General features: G+C 65.8%; 2 protein-coding genes across 5 annotated transcripts; one reads left to right on the top strand and one right to left on the bottom strand.

Annotated features, from left to right (window-relative positions):
* The first annotated feature begins 38 nt into the window (after nucleotides 1-38).
* Nucleotides 39-11,555, top strand: B3GNT8 (UDP-GlcNAc:betaGal beta-1,3-N-acetylglucosaminyltransferase 8). Of its 4 annotated transcripts, none has more exons than XM_084612155.1 (5): nucleotides 39-261; nucleotides 2,319-2,481; nucleotides 2,936-4,424; nucleotides 6,468-6,757; nucleotides 10,020-11,555. In XM_084612155.1, exon 5 carries the CDS (start codon nucleotides 10,041-10,043, stop codon nucleotides 11,250-11,252), a length of 1,212 nt encoding a protein of 403 aa, XP_084468281.1. In that variant the 5' UTR covers nucleotides 39-261; nucleotides 2,319-2,481; nucleotides 2,936-4,424; nucleotides 6,468-6,757; nucleotides 10,020-10,040; the 3' UTR covers nucleotides 11,253-11,555. The 4 variants fall into 4 exon arrangements, with proteins under 4 accessions (XP_084468281.1, XP_084468280.1, XP_084468282.1 ...); XM_084612154.1 differs by having other exon boundaries at nucleotides 39-1,740; XM_084612156.1 differs by lacking the exon at nucleotides 39-261 and having other exon boundaries at nucleotides 1,749-2,481; nucleotides 2,936-3,057.
* A 1,629-nt stretch (nucleotides 11,556-13,184) lies between these two features.
* On the bottom strand, nucleotides 13,185-22,364 carry BCKDHA (branched chain keto acid dehydrogenase E1 subunit alpha). Its single transcript, XM_084612653.1, has 9 exons — nucleotides 22,252-22,364; nucleotides 20,083-20,262; nucleotides 18,992-19,078; nucleotides 18,283-18,391; nucleotides 17,727-17,888; nucleotides 16,768-16,974; nucleotides 15,538-15,679; nucleotides 15,289-15,460; nucleotides 13,185-14,039 (listed from the first exon to the last, which is right to left on the bottom strand). Exons 1-9 carry the CDS (start codon nucleotides 22,333-22,335, stop codon nucleotides 13,869-13,871), a joined length of 1,314 nt encoding a protein of 437 aa, XP_084468779.1. The 5' UTR covers nucleotides 22,336-22,364; the 3' UTR covers nucleotides 13,185-13,868.
* Nucleotides 22,365-22,581: the final 217 nt, after the last annotated feature.

The following is a 22,581-nucleotide window of genomic DNA, read 5'->3' as shown; positions in this document are numbered from 1 at the left end:
AGGCTGGTTTGGTTTGGGTGGTGCCGGGCCCGACCGGGAGCCTGGAACGGCTCAAAGGGACCTGGGAGAAGGGAAGATTTTTTTGCTTTGGGCCGAGAAAGTTCTCGGAGCACAACTGTGCGGCATGTTCCCAACGCCGCACTAGGCGGGAAACGGCAGGAAAGAAAGGGTCCCTGTCTCCAACCCCGCCCTTTTCAGGCCATCTTCATCCTGGGAAGAAGCGACAGCCGCCACAACCCCCTTTTCCCCCTCCCGTTTCAGGTCGGTTTGCGGGCTTGCGGGCAAGGTGGGAGGGCGGAGAGCTGGACGTGCCTCAGTATTTCTAGTCGGAGCCGGTCACGCCTGCGTCGTCTCCTCTCCCACCCACAGGCCTGGCTCAACGCTCCCTCCCGGCCTGCCTCCCGTTCCTCCTCCAGCCGCTCTGCCGCCAGCGGGACTTGCGGTGGCCGGGGGGGTCCCAGGATGTGGGACAAGTCAGAGCTTTTATCGGACCCACTTCCGCCGGGGGGAGAGACGCGCTTCGGAGCCTCCTGGCGCCCTGGAAGGGACCCAAAGAAGAGCTCCGTGTTTGCTCCAAAGCATGTCCAACCCAGGATCTCCCCTCCCCTCCATGTCCCTCCAGCTCAGATCCCCGGTGCCCGTCGCACGGGCGTTTCATGCCGCCGGCAGGACGGCACCTGGGTAGAAGCCATCCTGCCTGCCCCTGCCAGGTGGCCGGGCTGCATGCCCGCTGCAGCGGGTGACGAATGATCTGGCCACGTGACTCTGCCTCTCAGGGAGGCCATTAGCCGCGGGGAAGCTTCCCTTCCCTGCTAGCCTTTGTCTCGGGCGTCAGCTGCCCAGCGGAGCCGCTGCCCGAGAAGTCTGCTGTGCGTGGGGTTATGTCAGGGGCCTGGCGCCCGCGGGCTGAGCCTGGCACAGGAGCCGAGCCCGTTGCAGGCTGGGTTTGTGTGTTGAAAGCCCTTGGGCGTTTGTGCATCTGGTGGTTTGGGGTCTGAGTGGAGGAGCCTGGCCAGCAGCTCGCCCCCGGGAGAAAGGGGCTGGCATGTCCTGCCTCTCGCGTGAGGCCATGAGACCGTGCGTCTCGTTGTGTGGTGGTGCCTGGGGGCGCCCGAAACCAGTGCTTCTGAGCCTCACCACTCCAACTGACCCACAACCCCCTCGTGAGCCCGGCGAGGGGCAGCCCTGGGCCCAGCAAGGAGTGATTTGTTCAGAGTAGAGTTCAGAACCCAGGAGTCCTGGCTCCCAGCCCCCCCTGCTCTAACCACTAACCCCACTCCCCTCCCAGAGCTGGGGATGGAACCCAGGAGTCCTAGCCCCTCGCCCCTTCCCCCCTGCTCTAACCACTAGACCCCATTTCCCCCTCCCCCAAGCCAGGAATAGAACCCAGGAGTTCTGCTACCCCAGCCCCCCTGCCCTAACCAGCAAAGCCAGAAATGGACCTCGCTGGCTCCGGCAGAGTGGAAATGCTGACGGGCTGTTTATTTTTAGCAGCAGGTTCATGGTTCAAACCCCGTTATCAGCTCCGCGTGCCTGCCTGGCCGTGACCCAGGCCGGGAGCGAACGCTGCCCCCCAGGTGCCCCAGCCAGAGGCCTCATAGCTCCCTGCCGGCTCCCGATTCCCAGGGCATTGGGGGATTTTGGTTGCTCCATTTCGGGTGTCGGTGGAGGAGGTGAAAGCCCAGCCTGCCCCCGGCCAGCGAGCTCTCGTTTTCTTGGCAGGAGGTCGGGGCGAGGCAGGTGATTTTGGGACTGATCCTGCCTCAGTTTGGCTGCTGGGGGCAGGACGGGGAAGCTTGGGCTTCTCTGCATTAGCAAGAAGGGGCGTTTTTCCTGCGGGGTGTCGGCTGTGTCGCAGTGACCAGGCCGGGAGGCCCCGGGGTAGCCGGTCTCGCCTCACTGCCACGGGGGGAAATGGGCCGCCAGGTTGTCCCCCCCCGGACCGTAGAACCAGTTGGACCCGCTGTGTCATGCGGGTCGCTGCATTCCCCCAGGGGCCCCTCCAGCAGGACGTGTGTGTGGCTGAGGCGTGTCTCTCTTCTCCGCCGTGTTGGTCCCAAGGCTCTGGATTTGAAGCCCTCAAGGGATGGAGAAAGGCTGGCTCAGACCCATGGTCCTGCTGGCTCGGGGTCCTGTCTCTGACCGTGGCCGGCGCTGGCTGCTTCAGAGGGAATGAACAGAACAGGACAATTATTGCGTGAGCCATCCCCTGCCGTCCAGTCCCAGCTTGGGGCAGTCAGAGGTTTAGGGACACCCAGAGCATGGGGTTGCGTCCCTGACCATCTTGGCTAATAGCCATTCATGGACCTGTCCTCCAGGGGCTGAACTCATTCCGTTTTGAACCCAGTTCTCCTTCACAACATCCCCTGGCAAGGAGTTCCGCAGGTTGTCTGTGCGTCGGGTGAAGTCCTTCCGTTTGCTTTCATCCTGCCACCTGTTCGTTTCCCCGGGTGACCCCTGGTGGGGGTGTTAGGCGAAGGGGTAAGTAACATGTCCCTACTCGCTTTCTCTGCGCCCTCTGTGATTTCTCAGCCCTTTCCCCCACCCCTCCTCAAGGCTACTTAACACACTTCGGTGGCACGGCTGCCGTGTCGCCGCTCGCTGCGGCAGGAGCCGGGCTCTCCCAGCCCTGGCGTTAAGCCGTCTGCCTGGCTGCACAAGGTCTCTCGGGGTGCGAGCGACGGGCCTGGCTCGGCTGGGCTGCTGTTTGCCCGTCCCCATGATTCTCCCCGCGGTGGGAACCTCGCGCCGGCTGACACGGGGGGGGAATTGAGACACCAGCTTTTGCACCCCAAGCTGCGCAAGCCGGAAACCGTCTTGAGTGTTGTAAACGCCTGGATCCCCCCGGTGGCTGGGGGGTCCCTGTGGGCAGCTGGGCCGGCTCGAGAAGTCCCTGTACGTGACGTAACCGTCCCCCTCTTCCCCTTTCTCACAGCTGCTGCGTCTGCCTGTTTCCCTCCACCGCCGCCCCGTGAGAAACGAAGGTCGCTATGCGGCTGTCGCCAGGCCTCCGCCACGATCTGGCTTCCCAGGATCCCCCGGACCTGCTCCTTGGGGGTGGGTCGGTCCCACCGGCTGCCTTGGGGGGTGCCGCTTGCACGTGGCCGTGGGGTGCTGGGCAGCGCTGGCGGGGGGCAGGAGCCGCTTTGTAGCGTGGGCCGCGGCTGCCCAGACAGCGAATGTGACAAATCAGGACGGGGGTGGGGGGTAATAGGAGCCTATATAAGAAAAAGACCCAAAAACTGTCCCTATAAAATCAGGGCAGCTGGTCACCCTACGGGGAGGGCTCAGCGGCATCCGACTGGATCAACTCCGCTGTTGCTCCGAGCCCCGGATGTGCACAGCCCGGGGGCTGGTTTCCCCCATTCTGCGCCCCCCCCCCAGCCTTTCATCCCAGCAAGGACGTGCCCAGGCTCTGTCATCCTCTGCTCGAGTCCTGGGCAAGTCCTCCCCTCGCTCCCTGCCTCAGTTTCCCCACAGGGCAATGATCCTCCTCCTGTGCTAGAAGCTCCCAGCTGGGCCAAACGCCAGGGCCGGCTCTGTCCTGCTGCTCCCCTTTGGTAGGACGGGCGGCAGGGCCCCAGCCTGGGTTTTGACCCCGAGAAGGGAGCGGGGCTGGAGGCAGGAAACCATCAGGAACTTGGCCGTTGCTTCGACACGGGAGGGCCCTGCCACCAGGCGGATGGAGGCTGGGGAAGAACCCGCAGGCGCCAGGGGAAGGATCCGGGAGCTGCCCCGCCCCGTCCTGGGGGAGAGTCTCCCAGCTCCCTGGGTGGCCAAACCTGAATCTCTCCCCACCCCCACGCGGTGCGAACGCTGGGGAAACATGTCCAGACAAAGGGGTGGCAGGTGATGGCCACGGACCTGCCCGGGCGGGGCGGGCTGAGAGCCGTAGAACCAAACGGCAAACCCTGGATGTGATGGAAACCAGGCCGGGGGGTGGGAGTCAGCCCCCCGTACTCCCAGCTAGGGTGACCAGACAGCAAGTGTGAAAAATCAGGACGGGGGTGGAGGGTAATAGGAGTCTATATAAGACAAAGCCCCAAAGATCGGGCCTGTCCCTATAAAATCGGGACATCTGGTCACCAGAGTCCCAGCCCCCCCTGGGCTGGGTTTTCGGACGCTCTGCGGAGCCGGCTGGGGACGGGGCGTTTCCTGCAGAGCCCGGAGCCGATTCAGCTTTATGAATATTTGATGGCAGATGAAAGCGTGCCAGGAGCTTGGCTGAAAGGCCCCACCCTTCCCACTGCCTTGTGCGTGGGCAGGGCCGCCCGGGTATTTCAGGACTGGTGCTTTGCTTTGCCTTTTCCTTCCCACCGGCGGAGGGGGGCCAGGGGGTGGTTTGTACGCTCCGGGTTTAGGACGTGACTCAGAGGCGGGTGAGCGTCGCGCAGAACCAGCAAGAGGAGCCGAATCGCCTGGAGGTGAGAGCGGGGTGGGGAGCGGGGGTGAAGCAATCTGCCAAGGGGCGGGGGGTGGCCCAGGATGCTGGCTTGGAGCTCCTCGGGGCGGAGCCCCCCGGCCCCAGTGGGCGATTGCAGGGTGGGACGAGGTCAGACCGGCCGGGAGTTCAGACACATCTTCCTGGGAAGCCAGGATGGATTTTTCGGGCCGGATCCTGGGCCGGGGCTGCCTGGCTGGGAAGGAGAGAGACGCCATCAATAAATCCAGAGGGAAACTGAGGCCAGGCCTTGGCCCCTGTCCCTGGGCTCCCGGCGGCCTTTGGGGTGGCAGAAATAAACCCCTCCCCCCCCCCCCAGGTCTGGCACTGGCATGGTGCCGGGGATCTGTCCTGTCCTGTCCTGGGCTCGGGAGAGTGGGCTGGTGGCTGGTTGTGCTTTGAGAGACGGGGGGGGAGCTACCCCCCCCCACCGGCTGCACCCCAAAGCTTTCCTTTGAATTCCCCCCACCCCGGAGCTGAGCAGGCCGGCTTGGGTTAGCCCTGCTCCCGGGGGGTGCTGAGACCTGGACCCCTGACACCCCCAGGGCTGCTCTCCCAGTGCCCCTCACTCCGGCCCCGCAGCCCAGGGGTGCTATTTGGGGGGGCGGGCGGGTTCCTCCCCCCAGTTTCAGACAGCAGCTCAGCTGCTGCATGTCCTAGCCCCAGCCCCCCCGCAGAGCTCTCACCTGCCCTGGGTGTGGCCTGGGGCTTCCCAGGGGAGAGGGGCTGGTCCCAGGCCTGCCCCGGGGCAGGGAGCCAGGAGCTTGTTTCCGGAGCCAGGAGGATTGAGAGAAGGAAGGCTGGGGACTAAATTCAGGTTCTGGAAGCCTGTAAAACAGGAGTCCCTGGCGGCGGGGGTCGTGGACGGGAGAGGAGAAGTCCAGCCAAGTCCCCGGAGCCAAGGTTACGTTTGGAAAAGGGGGGATTGGGGGGCGCCGGTGAAAAGAAGGGGCCGAACCCCAGGGCAGGGCGAGCCGGGTGTCGGGCGGTTCCCACCCTACCTGTGGTCCTGACGTGGCCTGAGCTCCTCACAAGGGCTGACCCGTTTCCCCGCCCGGCCCCTCGGGAGGTCGGACGGGCCGTCGGGCCCATGGTACAGATGGGGCACTGGGGTGCACACAGCACAGGTCAGATTTTTCTAAGGTGAGAGTTTCAAAAGCTCCAGGGTTAGCTGCTTCGTAACCCCCGCGAGCCGGCCAGCTCCTCTTTGGGCGCTTGCAAACCTTGCAGCCTCTGTCCCTGTCGGCGGGCCGGAGGTCAGAGGGGAAGGCCAGGGCGGGGGGAGAACCCGGCTCCCTCTGGGCCAGCGGGCCAGCTGTGCGCTCTGCCGCAGGCTGCAAAAACCAGAGGCCTCTGACGGGAGCAGCAAACCCCGGGCGGCCAGTTCTCGGAGCCTCCAGCGAACAGTCCCAGGCCCGTGCAGAGGAGGGTTGGTCAACGGCCTGAAAAGCAGCCCGGAGGTTAGGGAGGCGGGAGACTCGGCGGAGAGGAGACCACTTAACCCCCCTGCAGGGTGGCAGGGTCTGCCCCGGGCTGGGCTGCTGCACAAGTTCAGATTTTACCGGAAACCCGTTTGGTTTGGTCCTTTTCTGCTCCGAGTGTGAGACAAAGGAGGAGGGAGAAAGTGGCGTGTTGAGCATCCGAGGGGTTGGTGGGTTCTTAGGGGGTCAGCTGTAACCAGGCCAACTCCGGGACAAAGCCCAGAACCTGCCTCCGCAGCGCCCGCGACCCTGTGGGGTTGTGTCCTCTGTCTGCCAGGCGCTGGGAGTGGGTGAGCGGGGATGGGTCACTTGGTGATTCCCTGTCCTGTTCGTCCCCTCGGGGGCACCTGGCCCTGCCCGCTGTCAGCAGACAGGACGCTGGGCGGGACGCACTGTTGCTCTGACCCAGGCTGGGTCTCTCATTCCCTGGCACCATCTGTGTGCTCAGCACCAGTCAGCATATGCCAGAAAAGAGAGCCCAGAGCCAATGCCTATAAAACGTGTAGCCCCCTGCACTCCCGACCCGATTCTCTCTGCCCTGGCAGGTCCCACCAGCTTGGCTTGACCGTGCTCCGCCGGGGAACAAGCTGATCCCAAAGCCACCCGGATTTGTGACGTGGGCAATGATGTGGCCCTGGCTCGCTGGGGATGAGGCCAAGGGACCCCTAGCCCCCCAGGGGCTGTGACGCTGACCGGGAGCTCCCAGACAGGCCGCTGCGGCCGGCTGCCGATCTCGGATCGTCTCTTCGCAGAGACCAGACTCGGGCCGTCGCTAGCCCAGCGAGGGGAATGGCTGCTCCAGGCGTGGGGGAAACCCTGTGTTGAGTCGTGCAAGGTACCGTGGAGCCAACGAATTGTCCCGGTTCAGGGCCATTGCACCTGCATCTCCTCTCCGCGATGGCTCCCACCCGCAGGCTGCCGGTCCTGGCTGGGATGGAGACCCGTCTCTGTCCCGGGCTGCCCGGCCCCTTCCCGTGCCATTATTCCCGGCTCCCCCAGAGCCACTGGTGACCACCCGGTTCCTCCTAAGCAAGCGTATTTTATCCGTAAGGTAAAAACACAAGAGAGAAAACCAGAGACCCCCCGCCCCCACCTCCACAAAGGCTCTGGTCAGTGTCCTTCCCTAAGGTCTGCCCCCGTCCAGTCGTTTGCTGGATCAGAACAAAGCCCAGAGCCTGGTTCACACCCACGCATCCCCGGTCCCTGGAGACTCCAGTGGGAATCAGAGCTGCCAGTCGCTCCGGGGGGGGGGGTCCGTAGGGCTGATAGCAGGAGGAATCCCTCTGCCCTCCCCCCCATCTCAGCCTAGCCCAGCCACCGTCACATTGCAATGCGCCAGCCCTCCAGGGGTTACGCATCATCCAGGAAGCTCTGGGGTGGTTCTGTCGGTCCCAGGAGTAGCCGGAAGAAACGCTTGCACGAGGCAAATCGCTCACCAGAGCCGGGGAAACGAGCCAGGGTAGAGGGCGCAGGAGGAGAGGGGCCGGGGCTGCCTTGACGAAGCTGCTAATTGCCCCGAGGTGCCCGCCGTGGGGAAAGCAAAGGGGTGGCCAATGTGGCGCAAACCTTCCCTCCCGACAGAGACGCAGGTGCTGGGCCAGGGGCCTGCAGGCTGGCAGCCGGCCGGCGCTCTGGTCACACAGGGACGGCACGGCCGGGGAGCTGACTCAGGGGCTCGCCAGGGCCGTGCAGCTGGAGTCCAGGCTCTGGGACCCGCCCCCAGCCGGAGTCAGTGGCACCGGTTGTGTAGACAGACCCCCCCGCAGGCCCGCACGCGCTCCCCCCGAGAAGCCCTGCTGTCGGCTCCCAGGCAGGCTGGGGGCTGGCTGCCCGGCCCGCTGAGAAGGCAGGAAAAGCCCAGGGAGGAGAAGGTGAGCAGGGCTCCGGCCGGGGAAGCTCGTGGCTCCATGGGAAGGGTGGGGGGCTGATGGCCACTCACTCGAACTGCTGCCCGGGGACTTGCTCCTGTCCTCTAAGCAGGATCTGGAGGATGCTGGAAGCCGCCCGTGGGCGCTGCCCGTGGGTTGCTGAGTGCGCCGGGTGTGGCCAGGTGGCAGCATCTGCCCGTGGGGCCAGCACATTAGGTCTGTGGTAATAACAACCTGTGGCTAACTAATCACTGGTAACGAGTTTGCTGATAACCAATTAATCTGAAGTCAATGGGTGACAATGTTCCCGGTGATGCTCTGGCACTAAACCGTGGTCGAGTCAGCGGCAAGTGGCCCGGCTCAGCCCCGGGTGCCACCAGGTGCCCGTCCCCACAGGGCTGGGCCACCCTGCAGCTGCTCTGACCTTCCCGGGGGTCTGGGCCGGTTACACTCTTAGGCCCCTGATCGTGTGTCATTCGGGCCTGGGGCTTGTTCCTCTGTGGTGCCCACGTCGGCTATTCCTGGGGTCCCGCTTCCCCGGCAGCTTTGCATGGGCTCAGCCCCGGGTTCGTCAGTTCGCTCTCGGCCTGGGTGTATTTGTCATTCTTGCGGGTCTCTGTGGCTAAGAGCGCTTGGCCTCTCCGCCACCAGCCGTGCAGGTGAGCTGGGGTGACGCTCGGTGAAAGCCCCCCTCAGGAACCTTAGTGGGGTGGGAGTCTTGCCCTCAGCCCAGCCTGGAACCCTTCCCTGGGCTCTCGCCGGGGTGAGCAATCCCGGCTCGTCTCCAGCACTGCTCAGCAGCATTGGTCCCATTGTACAGATGGGAAAACTGAGGCCCTTAATATACCATAAGAACTTAAGACTGGCCCTGCTGGATCAGACCAAAGGTCCGTCTAGCCCAGTGTCCTGTCCTCCGACAGTGGCCAGGGCCAGGTGCCCCAGAGGGAATGAACAGAACAGGGAATCATCCAGTCATCCATCCCGTGTTGTCCATTCCCAGCTTCTGGCAAACAGAGGCTACGGACACCATCCCTGCCCATAGTCTTGGCCTTCACAACTTTCTCTGGCAAGGAGTTCCACAGGTCGACTGTGCATTGTGTGAAGAAATACTTCCTTTGGTTTGTTTTAAACCTGCTGCCTATTAATTTCACTGAGTGTCCCCTAGTTCTTGTGTTATGAGGATGAGTAAACAAAACATCCTTATCTACTTTCTCCCCACCCATCATGATTTTATAGACCTTGAGCATATCCCCCCCCGGAGTCGTCTCTTTTCCAGGCTGACAAGTCCCCGTCTTCTTAATTGCTCCTTAGTCTGCAGCTGTTCCAGACCCCCAGTCATTCTTGTTGCCCTTTTCTGAACCTTTTCCAATTCCAATTGATCTTTTTTGAGATGGGGTGACCACATCCGCACGCAGGATTCAAGCTGTGGGTGTCCCATGGATGGATACAGAGGCAATGTGATATTTTCTGTCCCATTATCTGTCCCTTTCTTCGACTATTCCCAGCATCCTGTTGGCTTTTTTGGCTGCCGCTGCCTGTTGAGTGGATGTTTTCAGAGAACTCTCCGCAGTGACTCCAAGATCTCTCTGGAGTGGTAACAGCTAATTCAGACCCCATCCTTGTATATGTACAGTTGGGATTATGCTTTCCAATGTGCATTACTTTGCACTTATCAACGCTGAATTTCATCTGCCATGTTGTTGCCCAGTCCCCCAGTTTTGAGAGCTCCTTTTGGAGCTCTTCACAGCCTGCCTGGGACTTAACTAGCTTAAGTAATTTAGTATCGTCTGCAAATTTTGCCACCTCACTGTTACCCCTTTTTCGTTTATGAATAAATTGCGTAGGGCTGGTCCCAGTATGGACCCCTGGGGGACACCGCTATTTACCTCTCTCCGTTCTGAAAACTGACCCTTTCTTTCTTTTAACCAGTTACCGATCCATGAGAGCACCTTCCCTCTTATCCCATGGCAGCTCACTTTGCCTAAGAGCCTTTGGTGAGGGACCTTGTCAAAGGCTTTCTGGAAATCTAAGTACATTATCTCCACTGGATCCCCTTGGTCCACATGCTTGTTGATCCCCCAAAGAATTCTAGTAGATGGGTGAGGCATGATTTCCCGTTACTAAAACCATGTTGACTCTTCCTCAACCAATTATGTTCACCTCTGTGTCTGACAATATGGTCCGTTATTATAAAGAACAATCCATTAACCACCCCCCTCTGTGTCGCAGGCTCCGTGATGGCAGAGGACCATGAAGGGGACCAAGCTGCTGACGGTGACCTTGGCCCTGCTGACGCTGCTGGCCCTCAAGGCCTATATGGACTGGAGCTTGGAGCAGCCCGAGCACCTGCCCGCCCCTGAGCCCGCCTGGCACCCCAGCCCCCTCCCGCTCACCCAGCCGCTGGGGGACGACCCGGCGGGGCTGCTGCTCCGTCTCAACGCCTCTCTCCAGCGGCTCCGCCGCAGCGTCCCCGAGGCGGACGCCTACTGGAACCGCCAGCTGCGCGGGCTCTTCCGGGCGCTGGAGGGGGGGCCGGCCAACGGCACGTGGGGCTGCGGGGACGGGCCGGCCGCGGCGGCCGCCATCAGGGACTTCGCCTCGTACCCGGACCAGCACCGGCGTTTCGTGCTGCATGCCGGGTGCCGCAGCTTCCCGCTGCTGGTGAACCAGCCCCACAAGTGCGCCGGCAACGGGACCTTCCTGCTGCTGGCCATCAAGTCGGTGCCGGGCAACTTCGCCGCCCGCCAGGCCGTGCGGGAGACCTGGGGCCGGGAGGGGGCGCACGGGGGGCAGCCGGTGCGCACCATCTTCCTGATGGGCGCGGCCCACGGCCCGCACCAGCCCGACCTGCGGCGCCTCATCGCCGCCGAGAGCCAGGCCTACGGCGACGTCCTGGTGTGGGACTTCGAGGACACGTTCTTCAACCTGACCCTCAAGGACTTCCTCTTCCTGGGCTGGGCGTTGGCGCACTGCCCCGACGCCCGCTTCGTGCTCAAGGGCGACGACGATGTTTTCATCAACACGCCGCGGGTGCTGGCCTACCTGGGGGCGCTGGACACACACCGGGCCCGGACGCTGTACACCGGGCAGGTCATGGCCAACGCCTCCCCCTTCCGCCAGGCCTCCAGCAAGTACTTCATCCCCGAGTCCTTTTACGCGGGGCCGTACCCGGCCTACGCCGGCGGGGGCGGCTACATCTTCTCGGGCCGCCTGGCCCCGGCCCTCTTCCTGCTGGCTCAGCACGTGGCCTTCTACCCCATCGACGACGTCTACACCGGGCTCTGCTTCCAGGCGCTGGGGGTGCGGGCCGAGGCCCACCCCGAATTCCAGACCTTCGACATCGCCGAGAAAGACCGGGCCGACCCCTGCGCGCACCGGCAGCTGCTCCTGGTGCATCGGCGCAGCCCGCCACAGACCATGCAGCTGTGGCTGCAGCTTCGCGACCCCCAGCTCAAATGCTGATGGGGGGCTGAGCGCTGGCTGCAGGGGCCCCAGCCTCAGGCGGAGCGGGCCCTGGGGCGGCAGGGGCTCCGGCAGGGCTGGAGGGGGGCTGCCCGTGCTGGGGGCCAGGACAAGAGAACGGGCCAAGCGGAAACGTGGTCCCGGCTCTCTGCCGCCAGACCGGCAAATTCCCTCCCGCTGCCTTTAACTGGCCCCCCAGCTGCGAGCTGGGCCATGGACCTGGGCGCGCCTGGGGGCAGGGGGCACTGCTCTGGGCAGCTGGCTGTCGTTCCCGGATGGGCCATTAAACAGTGTCTGGCAGGACCGTGGCTCGGCATGGGTGCGAATCGAGTGGCGCTTCCCCGACCCAGCCCCGCTCTGTGCAATTCCGTCTTCTGAGTGCAGCGGACCTGGGTGTGGAGGGAACCCAGGGCTGCGGGTCGGGAGCGGGGGGCACCGGCAGAGCCGGGGGTGGGGCAGGGCTGGGCTGGCGGGGGCTGCAGGTCGGGAGCGGGGGGCACCGGCAGAGCCGGGGGGGGGCAGGGCTGGGCTGGCGGGGGCTGCAGGTCGGGAGCGGGGGGCACCGGCAGAGCCGGGGGGGGGGGCAGGGCTGGGCTGGCGGGGGCTGCGGGTCGGGAGCAGGGGGCATCGGCAGAGCCGGGGGGGGCCCAGAGCTGGGCTGGCGGGGGCTGCGGGTCCGGAGGAGGCGGGGAGGGTGGAACCTGTGGCTGCAGGGGCAGGTCTGGCTGCTGGCCCCTGGTGTGAACTAGTCTCACGGGGCCCCAGCCCGGCGCTTGGGCACAGGGCAAACCTTCCCCTCGCGCCCTGGCTGCGTCAGCCTCACCCCAATGCTAGCGCCCCCTGGAGGCTGCCACTGGTGGTTACACTCTGTCCCCTGCAAGGTGAGAGCTGAAGGGTTGGAGAACAAAGGAATCCGGTGACCTCCTGGCCCGGGGAAGGAACAAAGCCCAGAGGAGGAGGGGCTGGAGAGACTTTCAGTTTGGGGCTGGCTGGGGACATGGAATGAAGGGCAGATGAGGTTGTCTGGCTCCCTGCCCCCCAAAATGGACCAGGCTGAGGGGTCCTGTTCTCTGCACCTGCAAGTTCTGCGTTAGACCATGTTCCTGTCGTCTAACAGAAGTTTATTAGATGACAGGGAAGGCGGGAGGGGCGGATGGACGGAGGGGTCTGGGGGGGGAAGGGGGGGACAGATGGACGGAGGTGGGGGGGGAAGGCGGGTGATGCTCTGGAACAGCTCCCTATGAAGCCCCAAACTGACTCTCTCCAGTCCCACCTCCTCTGGGCTTTGTCCCTGTCCCGGGCCAGGAGGTCACCGGATTCCTTCGTTCTCCAACCCTTTAGCTCTCACCTTGCAGGGGGGAAGGGCCCAGGCCATCAGTGGCCAGGAAACAGGGTGTCGGCCATTGTCTGTGTCCAGACCCCTGCACACACCTGCCCTCTAGGGCTCTGCAATGATCATATACCCTTACCCCACCCCCTAGATACTTAAGAACTGCCTAGGGGAAACTGAGGCACCCCCATGCTATTCAGAGGAAACATTAAGAACAGTCCCGCTTCGTCACAGCAGTGCAGCCTCTATCCAGCCGGCAGGGGGGGCCCTGTGCTGGCCCTTTAACCCCTGCTGCTGCCCGGGGGGCTGGTACCCTCAGCCTGGGGCACCCCTGTGGGCAGGCAGCCGGGCTCAGATACGCTCCCTCCTCCCTGGTGCCGGCAGCAGAGACTCCCCCTCTGGGAGGCACAGCCCCGGGCTCCTGCTACCTGTAACCCCAGCCACCTGCCCCCACGTGTCCCACCACAAACCGCCTGCTAACCCCAGCCAGGAGACTCGACTTCCCTGGGCCGGCTGGTGGGTCGGGAACTCCCCCCACACCAGCCCAGAGGCTGAGGCCAGCGAGGGACCCGGTTGCCCAGGTACGAGGGGACGCGGAGATGTTAGTGCACGGAGAGTTTATTGACCCCCCCCACCGGTACAGCCAGGCCCCAGGGGCCTGTGGCTCCACGGCAGAGCCAGATTTCCCGGCCCGCCAGTGTAACAGCAACTGCCTAGCCTACATTTAACAGAGCCAGGCACCTGGGCGCTGACCGGAGAGGGACCGGCTCCGCCTGGCTGACTCCCGGGGAACCATGGTTCAACCCCGCACCGTTCTCCCAAGCCTAGAAAGCAGAGCCAGAGGCTGATTTATGAGATTGCACTAAAATACCCTGCCCCCCCACCCCACAGCAAAGCCCCCCGGAGCCCAGGGACCCCAGGGGGGGCACAGTGAGTCCCTGCGGCTGGCGGGCAGGCAGACGCTGGCCCCTGGGGCGGGGTAGATGGTGCCGCTCTCCTGGCATCAGCCGGCCGCAGCCGAGATCCGTGCCCACCCCCTGCAGCGAAGCGGCTCCCTGCCCCAGCCTGATGCTAGGGGCCCGGGGGCAGCTGCCCGCTGGCCCCAGGGACAAGCTCTCCCTAAGCAGCCAGGGCGAGGCCAGGCGCTAATCTAAGCCGGGGGGCGGCGCTGTCTGAGCTAGGACTTCCCCTGGCGCCAGGCCCGCTGCCCCAGTGGCCGTGCGCCCGCCCCTGGCACAGCGCAGCCAGGGGAAACCGAGGCAGGAGGGGCGGGGTCAGCGACGGCCTCACTTCTCGAAGTGCTCCAGGGGGTAGTGGTCGCCATACAGCTGGAGGTGCCGCACCAGCGCCTCCTGCTGCTTCTGCAGGTGCGGGGGCATCTCGTGGTACACGTCCGAGAAGAGGTGCTGGGGGCCGGGCTTCAGCTTCCGCTCTGCCTGCTCAAAGGCCTCCATGACCTGGCCGGGGGGCGGGGCAGTGTTAGCTCCGCCCACTGGGCCCCGCCCCTCCCCAAGCCGGGCAGGACCCGGTGTCCTGGCTCCCAGCCCTCTGCTCCGCCCACTGGGCCCCGCCCCCTCCCCGAGCCGGGCAGGACCCGGTGTCCTGGCTCCCAGCCCCCTGCTCCGCCCACTGGGCCCCGCCCCCTCCCCAAGCCAGGCAGGACCCGGTGTCCTGGCTCCCAGCCCCCTGCTCCGCCCACTAGGCCCTGCCCCCTCCCCGAGCCGGGCAGGACCCGGTCTCCTGGCTCCCAGCCCCCTGCTCCGCCCACTGGGCCCCGCCCCCTCCCCGAGCCGGGCAGGACCCGGTGTCCTGGCTCCCAGCCCACTGGGCTCCACCCCCTCCCCAAGCCGGGCAGGACCCGGTGTCCTGGCTCCCAGCCCTCTGCTCCGCCCACTGGGCCCCGCCCCCTCCCCAAGCCGGGCAGGACCCAGTGTCCTGGCTCCCAGCCCTCTGCTCCGCCCACTAGGCCCCGCCCCCTCCCCGAGCCGGGCAGGACCCGGTGTCCTGGCTCCCAGCCCCCTGCTCTGCTCACTAGGCCCCTCCTGCTCCCTCCCCGAGCAGGGCAGGACCCGGTGTCCTGGCTCCCAGCCCCCTGCTCCACCCACTAGGCCCCTCCTGCTCCCTCCCCGAGCCGGGCAGGACCTGGTGTCCTGGCTCCCAGCCCTCTGCTCCGCCCACTAGGCCCCACCCCCTCCCCAAGCCAGGCAGGACCCGGTGTCCTGGCTCCCAGCCCCCTGCTCCGCCCACTGGGCCCCACCCCCTCCCCGAGCCAGGCAGGACCCAGTGTCCTGGCTCCCAGCCCCAGCTCCGCCCACTGGGCCCCGCCCCCTCCCCGAGCCGGGCAGGACCCAGGTGTCCTGGCTCCCAGCCCCCTGCTCCGCCCACTGGGCCCCTCCTGCTCCCTCCCCGAGCCAGGCAGGACCCAGGAGTCCCGCCTCCTCCCCCCCCACTCTACTCACTAGACCCCACTCCCCTCCCAGAGCCAGGGAGAGAACCCAGGAGTCCTGGCTCCCAACCTACCCCTCCTTCCCCTGCCCTTAACCTCCAGGGTGCTGGCTCGGGCCCAGCAAGGAGTGGAGTCGCTCTCCCCTGCCATCTCTTCCCAGCCCTGGTGGGGCAGTCCCCCCACATCGGGTGCTGGCCAAGCCCCATGGGCAGCCGGGGCTAAGGGGTCCTGGGCGGGGGGGGGGACGACCCCTCACTCACCCTCTTGCGGGATTTCTTCCTCCAGCTCTTCTCCTGCTCCTCGTCCCACCAGCCCCGGCCCCGCAGGTAGTGATGCAGGCGGGAGATGGGGTGGTCCTGCTTGTCCCAGTAGTTCACCTCGTCCACCGAGCGATAGGCCGAGCTGTCGTCACTCGTGCTGTGGTGCCCAATCCTGGGGGAGGAGGAGGATCAAGGCGTGAGCCCTGCCGCCCCGCCCCCCCGCCCCCCGCACTCTGCCCCCTGCCCCACCTGTAGGTCATGGCCTCGATGAGGAAGGGCTGGTTCTCGGCGATGGCCCGGCGCCGGGCCTCCCGTGTGGCGTTGTACACGGCGAAGACGTCGTTCCCGTCCACGCGGATGGACATGATCCCGTAGCCGGGGCCACGGGCCGCTGGGGGCGGAGAGACGCCGCCGGTCACGCTCTGAGCCCCGGGGCCAGCCCCCTGCCCGATCTCACGCCCTGCCCCTAACAGCCCCCTGCCCATCATCAACCCCCAGCCCCTCCCTCGGATTCTCCACCCGTCCGCCCCCAGTGCTCCCTCCAGCCAACCCCGAGCCCCACGCCCTGCCACCAAACCCCCCCTGCCCATCATCAACCCCCAGCCCCTCCCTCGGATTCCCCACCCGTCCGCTCCCAGTGCTCCCTCCTGCCAACCCCGAGCCCCACGCCCTGCCACCAAACCCCCCCTGCCCATTATCAACCCCCAGCCCCTCCCTCGGATTCCCCACCCGTCCGCTCCCAGTGCTCCCTCCAGCCAACCCCGAGCCCCACGCCCTGCCACCAAACCCCCCCTGCCCATCATCAACCCCCAGCCCCTCCCTCGGATTCCCCACCCGTCCGCCCCCAGTGCTCCCTCCTGCCAACCCCGAGCCCCGCGGCAGCCATGCGGAACGGGGGGGCTCTGCGCACTGCAGGGGGAGATCCCGGGCCCTCTGGCTGCAAACCCCACCCAGGAGCCGGGCCGACAGGCTGGCGGCAAAGCAATCGCCCAGGCGGGTCGCTGACTCAAAGTGCCCAGCTGTTCCCATAGCATCGCCTGACACACGGGGCCGCCCTCCCCCGCAGGAGAACGGAGCGCGGGGGTCGCCCTGGTAAGGAGCTGAGCCATCTGGCGCAGGAGACCAGGAAGTCAGAAGGGGGGTGCTGCCGCTGGGGAGGCCAGGACCCCCCCGAAGGGTGAGTGAGCGAGGGGCATCGCAGGGGCGTGTTACAGGGCAACAGGTGCCCCAACGGCCACGTGTCTCCGGAGGGGGGCAGCCAGAGGAGTCGGAAGGGGTCGCGCCCCGGGGCTGGGCAGCTGGACAGCGGGTTCCGGCTCTCACGGGAGGGTGGGCGACTGGTCTGCTCCCCAAGTGTGTGCCTGGGGACCCCCGGAGACTGGGCTGAGACTGAGCAATCTGGCGGGTGGTTGGATCTCTGACCCCCCTCTTGCCCCAGTGCCGCCCCCCAGCCAGCTCCCCCCAGGCCTGGGCCCGCACCGATGCCGTCGCCGCGGTACTGCTCCGAGGTGGGCGTGGAGATGGCGTAGCCGTTGTTGCGGCAGAAGAAGAGGATGGGGCACTCCAGGGTGGCGGCGAAGTTGAAGCCGGCATGGGCGTCGCCCTCGCTGGCCGCGCCCTCCCCGAAGTAGCAGATCACGGCCCGGCTGGCATTGTCCCGCTTGAAGGTGTAGGCGACCCCCACGGCTGTGGGCACAGAGCGCGGGGGAGGGGTTAGGGCAGGGTCCCCAGCAGGGCGCCGGGGAGACGAGTTGGCAGCCTTGGCCCAGAGCCTCCCTCGCCCCCGGCCAGCCAGCAGGGCAGGGCTCTGCCCCCGGGCCCTGTCGAGGCTCAGGCCTCGAGTAGGAGGGGCTGTGGATTGGGATCAACAGGCACCAAGGAGGTGGGGGCCGGGGGGGGAGCCCGGGGAGTGGGCTGCGGGGTCAGGCTGAGGAGTGTCCGTCATGCAGAACTGGTTGGCAGACAGCTGGCTCTGTGTCTGCCAGGGCTGGGCTAGCAGGGCTGCGGGTCGGGAGTGAGGGGCACCGGCAAAGCGGGGGCGGGAGCCCAGGACTGGGGTAGCAGGGGGCTGCGGGTTGGGAGTGAGGGGCACCGGCAGAGCTGGGGGGGGGGCAGGGAGCTGCGGGTTGGGAGTGAGGGGCACCGGCAGAGCTGGGGGGGCACAGGGGGCCGCGGGTTGGGAGTGAGGAGCACCGGCAGAGCTGGGGGGGGGGCAGGGGGCTGCAGGTTGGGAGTGAGGGGCACCGGCAGAGCTGGGGGGGGTAGGGGGCTGCGGGTTGGGAGTCAGGGGCACCGGCAGAGCTGGGGGGGAGTCCAGGGCTGGGCTGGCAGGGGGCTGTGGGTCAGGATTTTCCCACAGCCCTTTGGGAGGTGGCTGCTGTCCCACAGCCTCTGGGGCACCCGAGGGTTTCAAGGCCCCAGCACCCCGAGGGCCTCACCTTGGGGGATCTGCGTGGCCAGCGGGGACGAGATGGTGACGAAGTGCCGGTCTCTGCAGCCGTAGTGCACCGGCATCTGGCGCCCTTTGCCGGGGTCGCTGGCGTTGCCGTAGCACTGGGCCATGAACAGGTCCAGGGGGTAACCCCGGTACATCAGCACACCTGGGGCCGACAGAACCGCCGCCGGGTTACAGCAGGGAGGCGGGGTCGGGGGCAGCCCCGGTCCCCCACCCCAGCACTGCCCTGCCCTGGATCTCCACCCACAGCACCGCTGCCCCTGGGATCAGGCCCACTGCACAACATGGGAGGGGCTGGAAATCAGCCACAGACCTGCCCTGCTGGGCTTTAGCCTGGCGTCCCCGGGAGCCCAGGTGGGACATGTCCGGGTGCTCCCCTGCGGGCAGGTTGCCTGTCCCAGCATGGCCGTGAGGCTGCTTTACGCTGCCCCCTAGTGACCACTCCATGGAACAGCCCCGCCCCGCAGGCCGGGCGCAGGGGCAGGGAGGAGTGACGGGGCGGAGGGGGGCGCATTAAACCCAGACTGATTCGCCCTCACCTGCTTCCCGGTACTGCCCGAACACCACGTCTGTGTCATCCAGTGCCGCGGCGCTGCCCACGTGCGTCCCCTCCTCCCCGTAGTTGGTCATGTAGAAGGAGATCCTGCCCTGGAAAAGGAACATGGCATTAGTAACCGTGGGGATGCAGTGTGAGGGGTGTGCACAGGCCACTGTCCTCATCATTGTGGAGAAACAGAGGCACGGAGCAGGGAACTGCCTTGAGGGGGGACACATCAGCAGAGACAGGAATAGAACCCAGGAGTCCTGGCTCCCAGCCCCCCTTCTCTAACCACTAGACCCTGCTCCCCTCCCGGAGCTGAGGATAGAACCCAGGAGTCCTGGCTCCCAGCTCTGTGCTGTGGTAAATTAAAGTTGCCGCGAGCTAATCACCCTAAAAGACATTAAAAATCCTACGACGGACGGAGAACCTCGATGAAGACAAGTGCAGAGTACCTCAGGTCAGAAGGCGAAATCAAAGGCAAAACTCCAGACTGGGGCCTGGCTGGGTGGGGCCTGCCGACAAGGAGTGGGGGCCTACAGGGGTCACACCCTGGAGGAGTCGGCAACGTGACGCAGCTGTGAGCAAGGTGACTCTGGGGTGTGTTACCAGGAGCGTCGGACGGGAGACTGGGTCAGAGCTGCCGGGGTCCTCCCCCCCGCCATCCCAGCGCCCCCCGGCACGCGCCGCGCAGCCCCCGGCCAACACACCTGCCTCTGTGACTCATACAGGATCCGGTCCATCGTGTTGAGCAGCGTCATGGTCTTGTAGAACTTCAGCACCTGCTCCTGCGAGAGCTGCGGCGGAAGAGGGCGAGGAGCCGGGTCAGCGCGGGGGCTGCCGCACCGGGCAAGGGGGACGGCTCGGGGCTGCGGCTCCCAGCGCTGGGATCGTTACTGGCGATCCCGACTCAGCGATGGAGCCGGAGGGCTAGGCAAGCCCATGCCTGGGAGAAGCTGCAATGGTTCGGGCCTGTGCGTCAGGTGCTCGGTTACTGTGGCCGCACCAGCCAGGTCGATTGGGGGTGGGATGGGGTGTTCGCCCCAGGCTGGCAGGGAAGGGGTTAAAACAGCCTAGGGAGGCCACGTAGGGCGCAGCCAATCAGAGACAGGCTTCACGGAGCAGCCAGTCAGGGCCCAGCGGGCTGACATAAAAGGAAGGGGCGGGGCAGCAGGGGCAGTCGCTGCTGAAAGCCGGCGGCTGCAGGGAGGTAGCTCCTTGGACAGAGCAGCTGCTGGCAGGGACCAGGGGAACGAGAGGGAGCTCCTGGCTGCTGGGACGTGGGGGCTGGAGGCCCGGGGAGGAGGGCGAGGAAGGTGCTGGGGCCGCGGAGAACTGAAACAGCTCTGGTGGAGAAGTTAAGGAGAGGCAGCAGGAGGCTGCTAGCTACAGGATCCCTGGGCCAGGATCCCTGGGCCAGGACCCGGAGTAGTGGGTGGAGCCTGGTGGCACGGCTAGAGGATGAGAGAGAGCTAATCCCTGAAATGGCCAGCAGGAGGCGCTGCTCTGGTGCGTGGATCCGTCACACGACAACAGCCAGCAGACTTTCCAGGGTCCAGCCCCACATAGGGAGGTAGCGAGGGGTGGGAAGCAACGGGGTGAAATGCAGGGGAACAGGGACAGGAGAGCAGTGTTTTGACACGACACCGGGCAGAGCCCCGGGGGACAGACTAGGTGCATCCTGCCCCTGCCATGTGTCCAGCTGTGGGGGACAGCCCAGAGGACGATCCTGCACGGGCGGGTGGAGGAGATGGGACCTGGGCTCCACCCCCCGCAGATCCTGCCAGCGTCTCGCGCTCACATGAGGATCTTCGTCCGGGTTAATGATCTGTCCCTGCCGGTCCATGACCCGGTAGATGGGGATCCCGGAGATCGCGTTGGGCTGGATAAAATCCAGCTTGTCCACAAAGTCGGCCGAGGCTCCGGGAAACTGCGGCTTCTCCTCCAGGGAGGTGAACTCCTGCTGCTGCCGGAGTACATGCTGGGGGGAGGACAGGGTGCAGGTGAGGCGGGAGAGCAGCACTCTGACATGTCTCCCCCACGTGTCCATGGAGCACCATGGGAGTGACACGTAGCCAGCGGGGCCCCGCGCTTGTAGGGACGTGTTGCCGGGTTGGGTGCGCTCAGGGCTTTGCCAGCGAAGTTGATTAAATGATTATGATTTATTCTTTGCATTGCAGCAGCACCGGGTAGCCCCAGCCGTGGGCCAGCCCCACAGGCGCCAGGCGCTGCACAAACGCAGAACAAAGAGACAGTCCCTGCCCCTGGGTTTATAAGCTTAGCAAATCTTGAACTGCTGCATACACAGCTGGGTGGACTCACAGCAGGGGTGTAATCAAGCAGATATTAACGACATGGATGCCCCTTTCCCAGCTAGCTACAGCCGAAGGAAGCCAAGCAGAGGCTGGCGGCTGGCCCATCTACGAATCCTGCAGCTTTTTAAAGTTTCCTCCATGAATCAATTTGGGGGGCCCTTCACTTTGGCCACACACGACTCTCCAAGGCAGGTGCGTGGCGGGTGGGGAGCCCGGCAAGGTTATTTTAGGAGGCCTGGGGATTCTCGTTCTCTTCGCCAGGCCCCCTGAGCCCTGTTTTAACAGCTGATTAAATTTGTTTGCGCTTCGATCCAGGGCTGGGGGCAGGTTAGACTGAACAAACACCATGCCCTTGTTTATGTTAGTTCAAGGCCACGGGAAGCAGGGACTGACAGTGAAAGCCGGCCCACTCGGGCCAGCTGTCAACACCCGTCTATGCGAGAGCATGACCAGAGCGCGCCCGGTGAGAAAACCGGCCCAAAGGAAAGAGCGGTTATCGGACCAGCTGCGGGGGATGAGAGCGCCCAGTGGGGAGCCACACTGAGCCCCTCTGCAGGGCTGGGCCCCGGGGAGCCCGGAAAACGCCCCTCTCAGCACCAGACGCTGGGCCCGTAAGAGGTATCACCGCACCCCCCTTGTCTCCCTGATCTCAACATGCCCTTGCCAACGTAAAGATGGCGTTTGACACGGGCTCCGGGCCCACTTCCCTTACACCCCCCAGAATGGACCATTCACGGCCGAGCGAACCGTCAGGAAACTATAACCTGGCCCGTCAACATCCCCACCCCGGGCCCAGCCGCGAAGACCCCCCCAGACCCAGCCGCGAGTCTCTTCCAGGGATTACAACGGGGGGTGAACTCCCCATGTCCCCCTCCCCGTATGAGCTGCCCCACGGATTGGGGGGGGCACCCGGTGCTTTAATAGATTAACCCTAATGGGCTCGTCCTGCCCCTCCAGGCCAGCATGAGCCTCCCTGTTTGAAATGGGGAAACTGAGGCACTGGGCACGGTGGCACGTGGGGAACAAGGGACGGGGCTGGGAGCGGGCCCCGGGAACCCAGTTTAGACCCCTCTGCTCCAGGCACCGGCCCAGGCGCCCCGGCCAGGCCAGCCCAGGGAAACCAGGCGTCCTGAGCCCCCCCCCCCGCCGCCAGGGACTCCACGGACACTAACCCCCCGGCCCAGGGGTAGGGGCCGATCCCGCCCTCGGAGCTGTGTGCAGGGCCCGGGGTCCCCCCTCCCCCAAGGGCAGGATCAGGGCCCAGCCCCCCCGCTCCCCACCTCTGCCCCCCAATTCCCTCCGCTCCCCACCTCTGCCCCCCCGCTCCCTTCTGCCCCCCAATTCCCTCTGCCCCCCAATTCCCACCTCTGCCTCCCCGCTCCCTTCTGCCCCCCGTGTCCCTCTGCCCCCCGCTCCCCACCTCTGTCCCCCTGCTCCCTTCTGCCCCCTCCGCTCCCCACCTCTGCCCCCGCTCCCCACCTCTGCCCCCCCAATTCCCTCTGCCCCCCACCTCTGCCCCCCAATTCCCACCTCTCCCTCCCCGCTCCCTTCTGCCCCCCGTGTCCCTCTGCCCCCCGCTCCCCACCTCTGCCCCCGCTCCCCACCTCTGCCCCCCCAATTCCCTCTGCCCCCCACCTCTGCCCCCCCGCACTCACGGCGGTGCCGAGGCCCCGGGCCCCCTGCGGGCCCCGCAGCAGCACCAGCCCCAGGCCCCGCCGCAGCCCCCAGCCCGCCGCCATCTTGCTGCGGGAGGCGGGGCCGCCCCGGAGCCCGGCCCCCTTGCCCCGAGGTGCCCGCCCCCTCCCGGTCCCCATGGCAACAGCGACCCCGCCCCCTCCCGGTCCCCATGGCAACAGCGACCGCTCTCCATCACCATGGTAACGGGGTGACCCCTCCCCCGCACGTGGCCCGAGGCGGCGCTGATGGGCGGGGCTCCGGCCGGTTCCCCGCGCCCCGGAAGCGGAAGTGGGGTCGCGCCGCGGGGT

The sequence above is a fragment of the Lepidochelys olivacea genome (assembly GCF_965140295.1).
Source record: "Lepidochelys olivacea isolate rLepOli2 genome assembly, chromosome: 23".
Taxonomy (NCBI): domain Eukaryota; kingdom Metazoa; phylum Chordata; order Testudines; family Cheloniidae; genus Lepidochelys; species Lepidochelys olivacea.
This window is presented reverse-complemented; position numbering and strand designations above follow the sequence as displayed.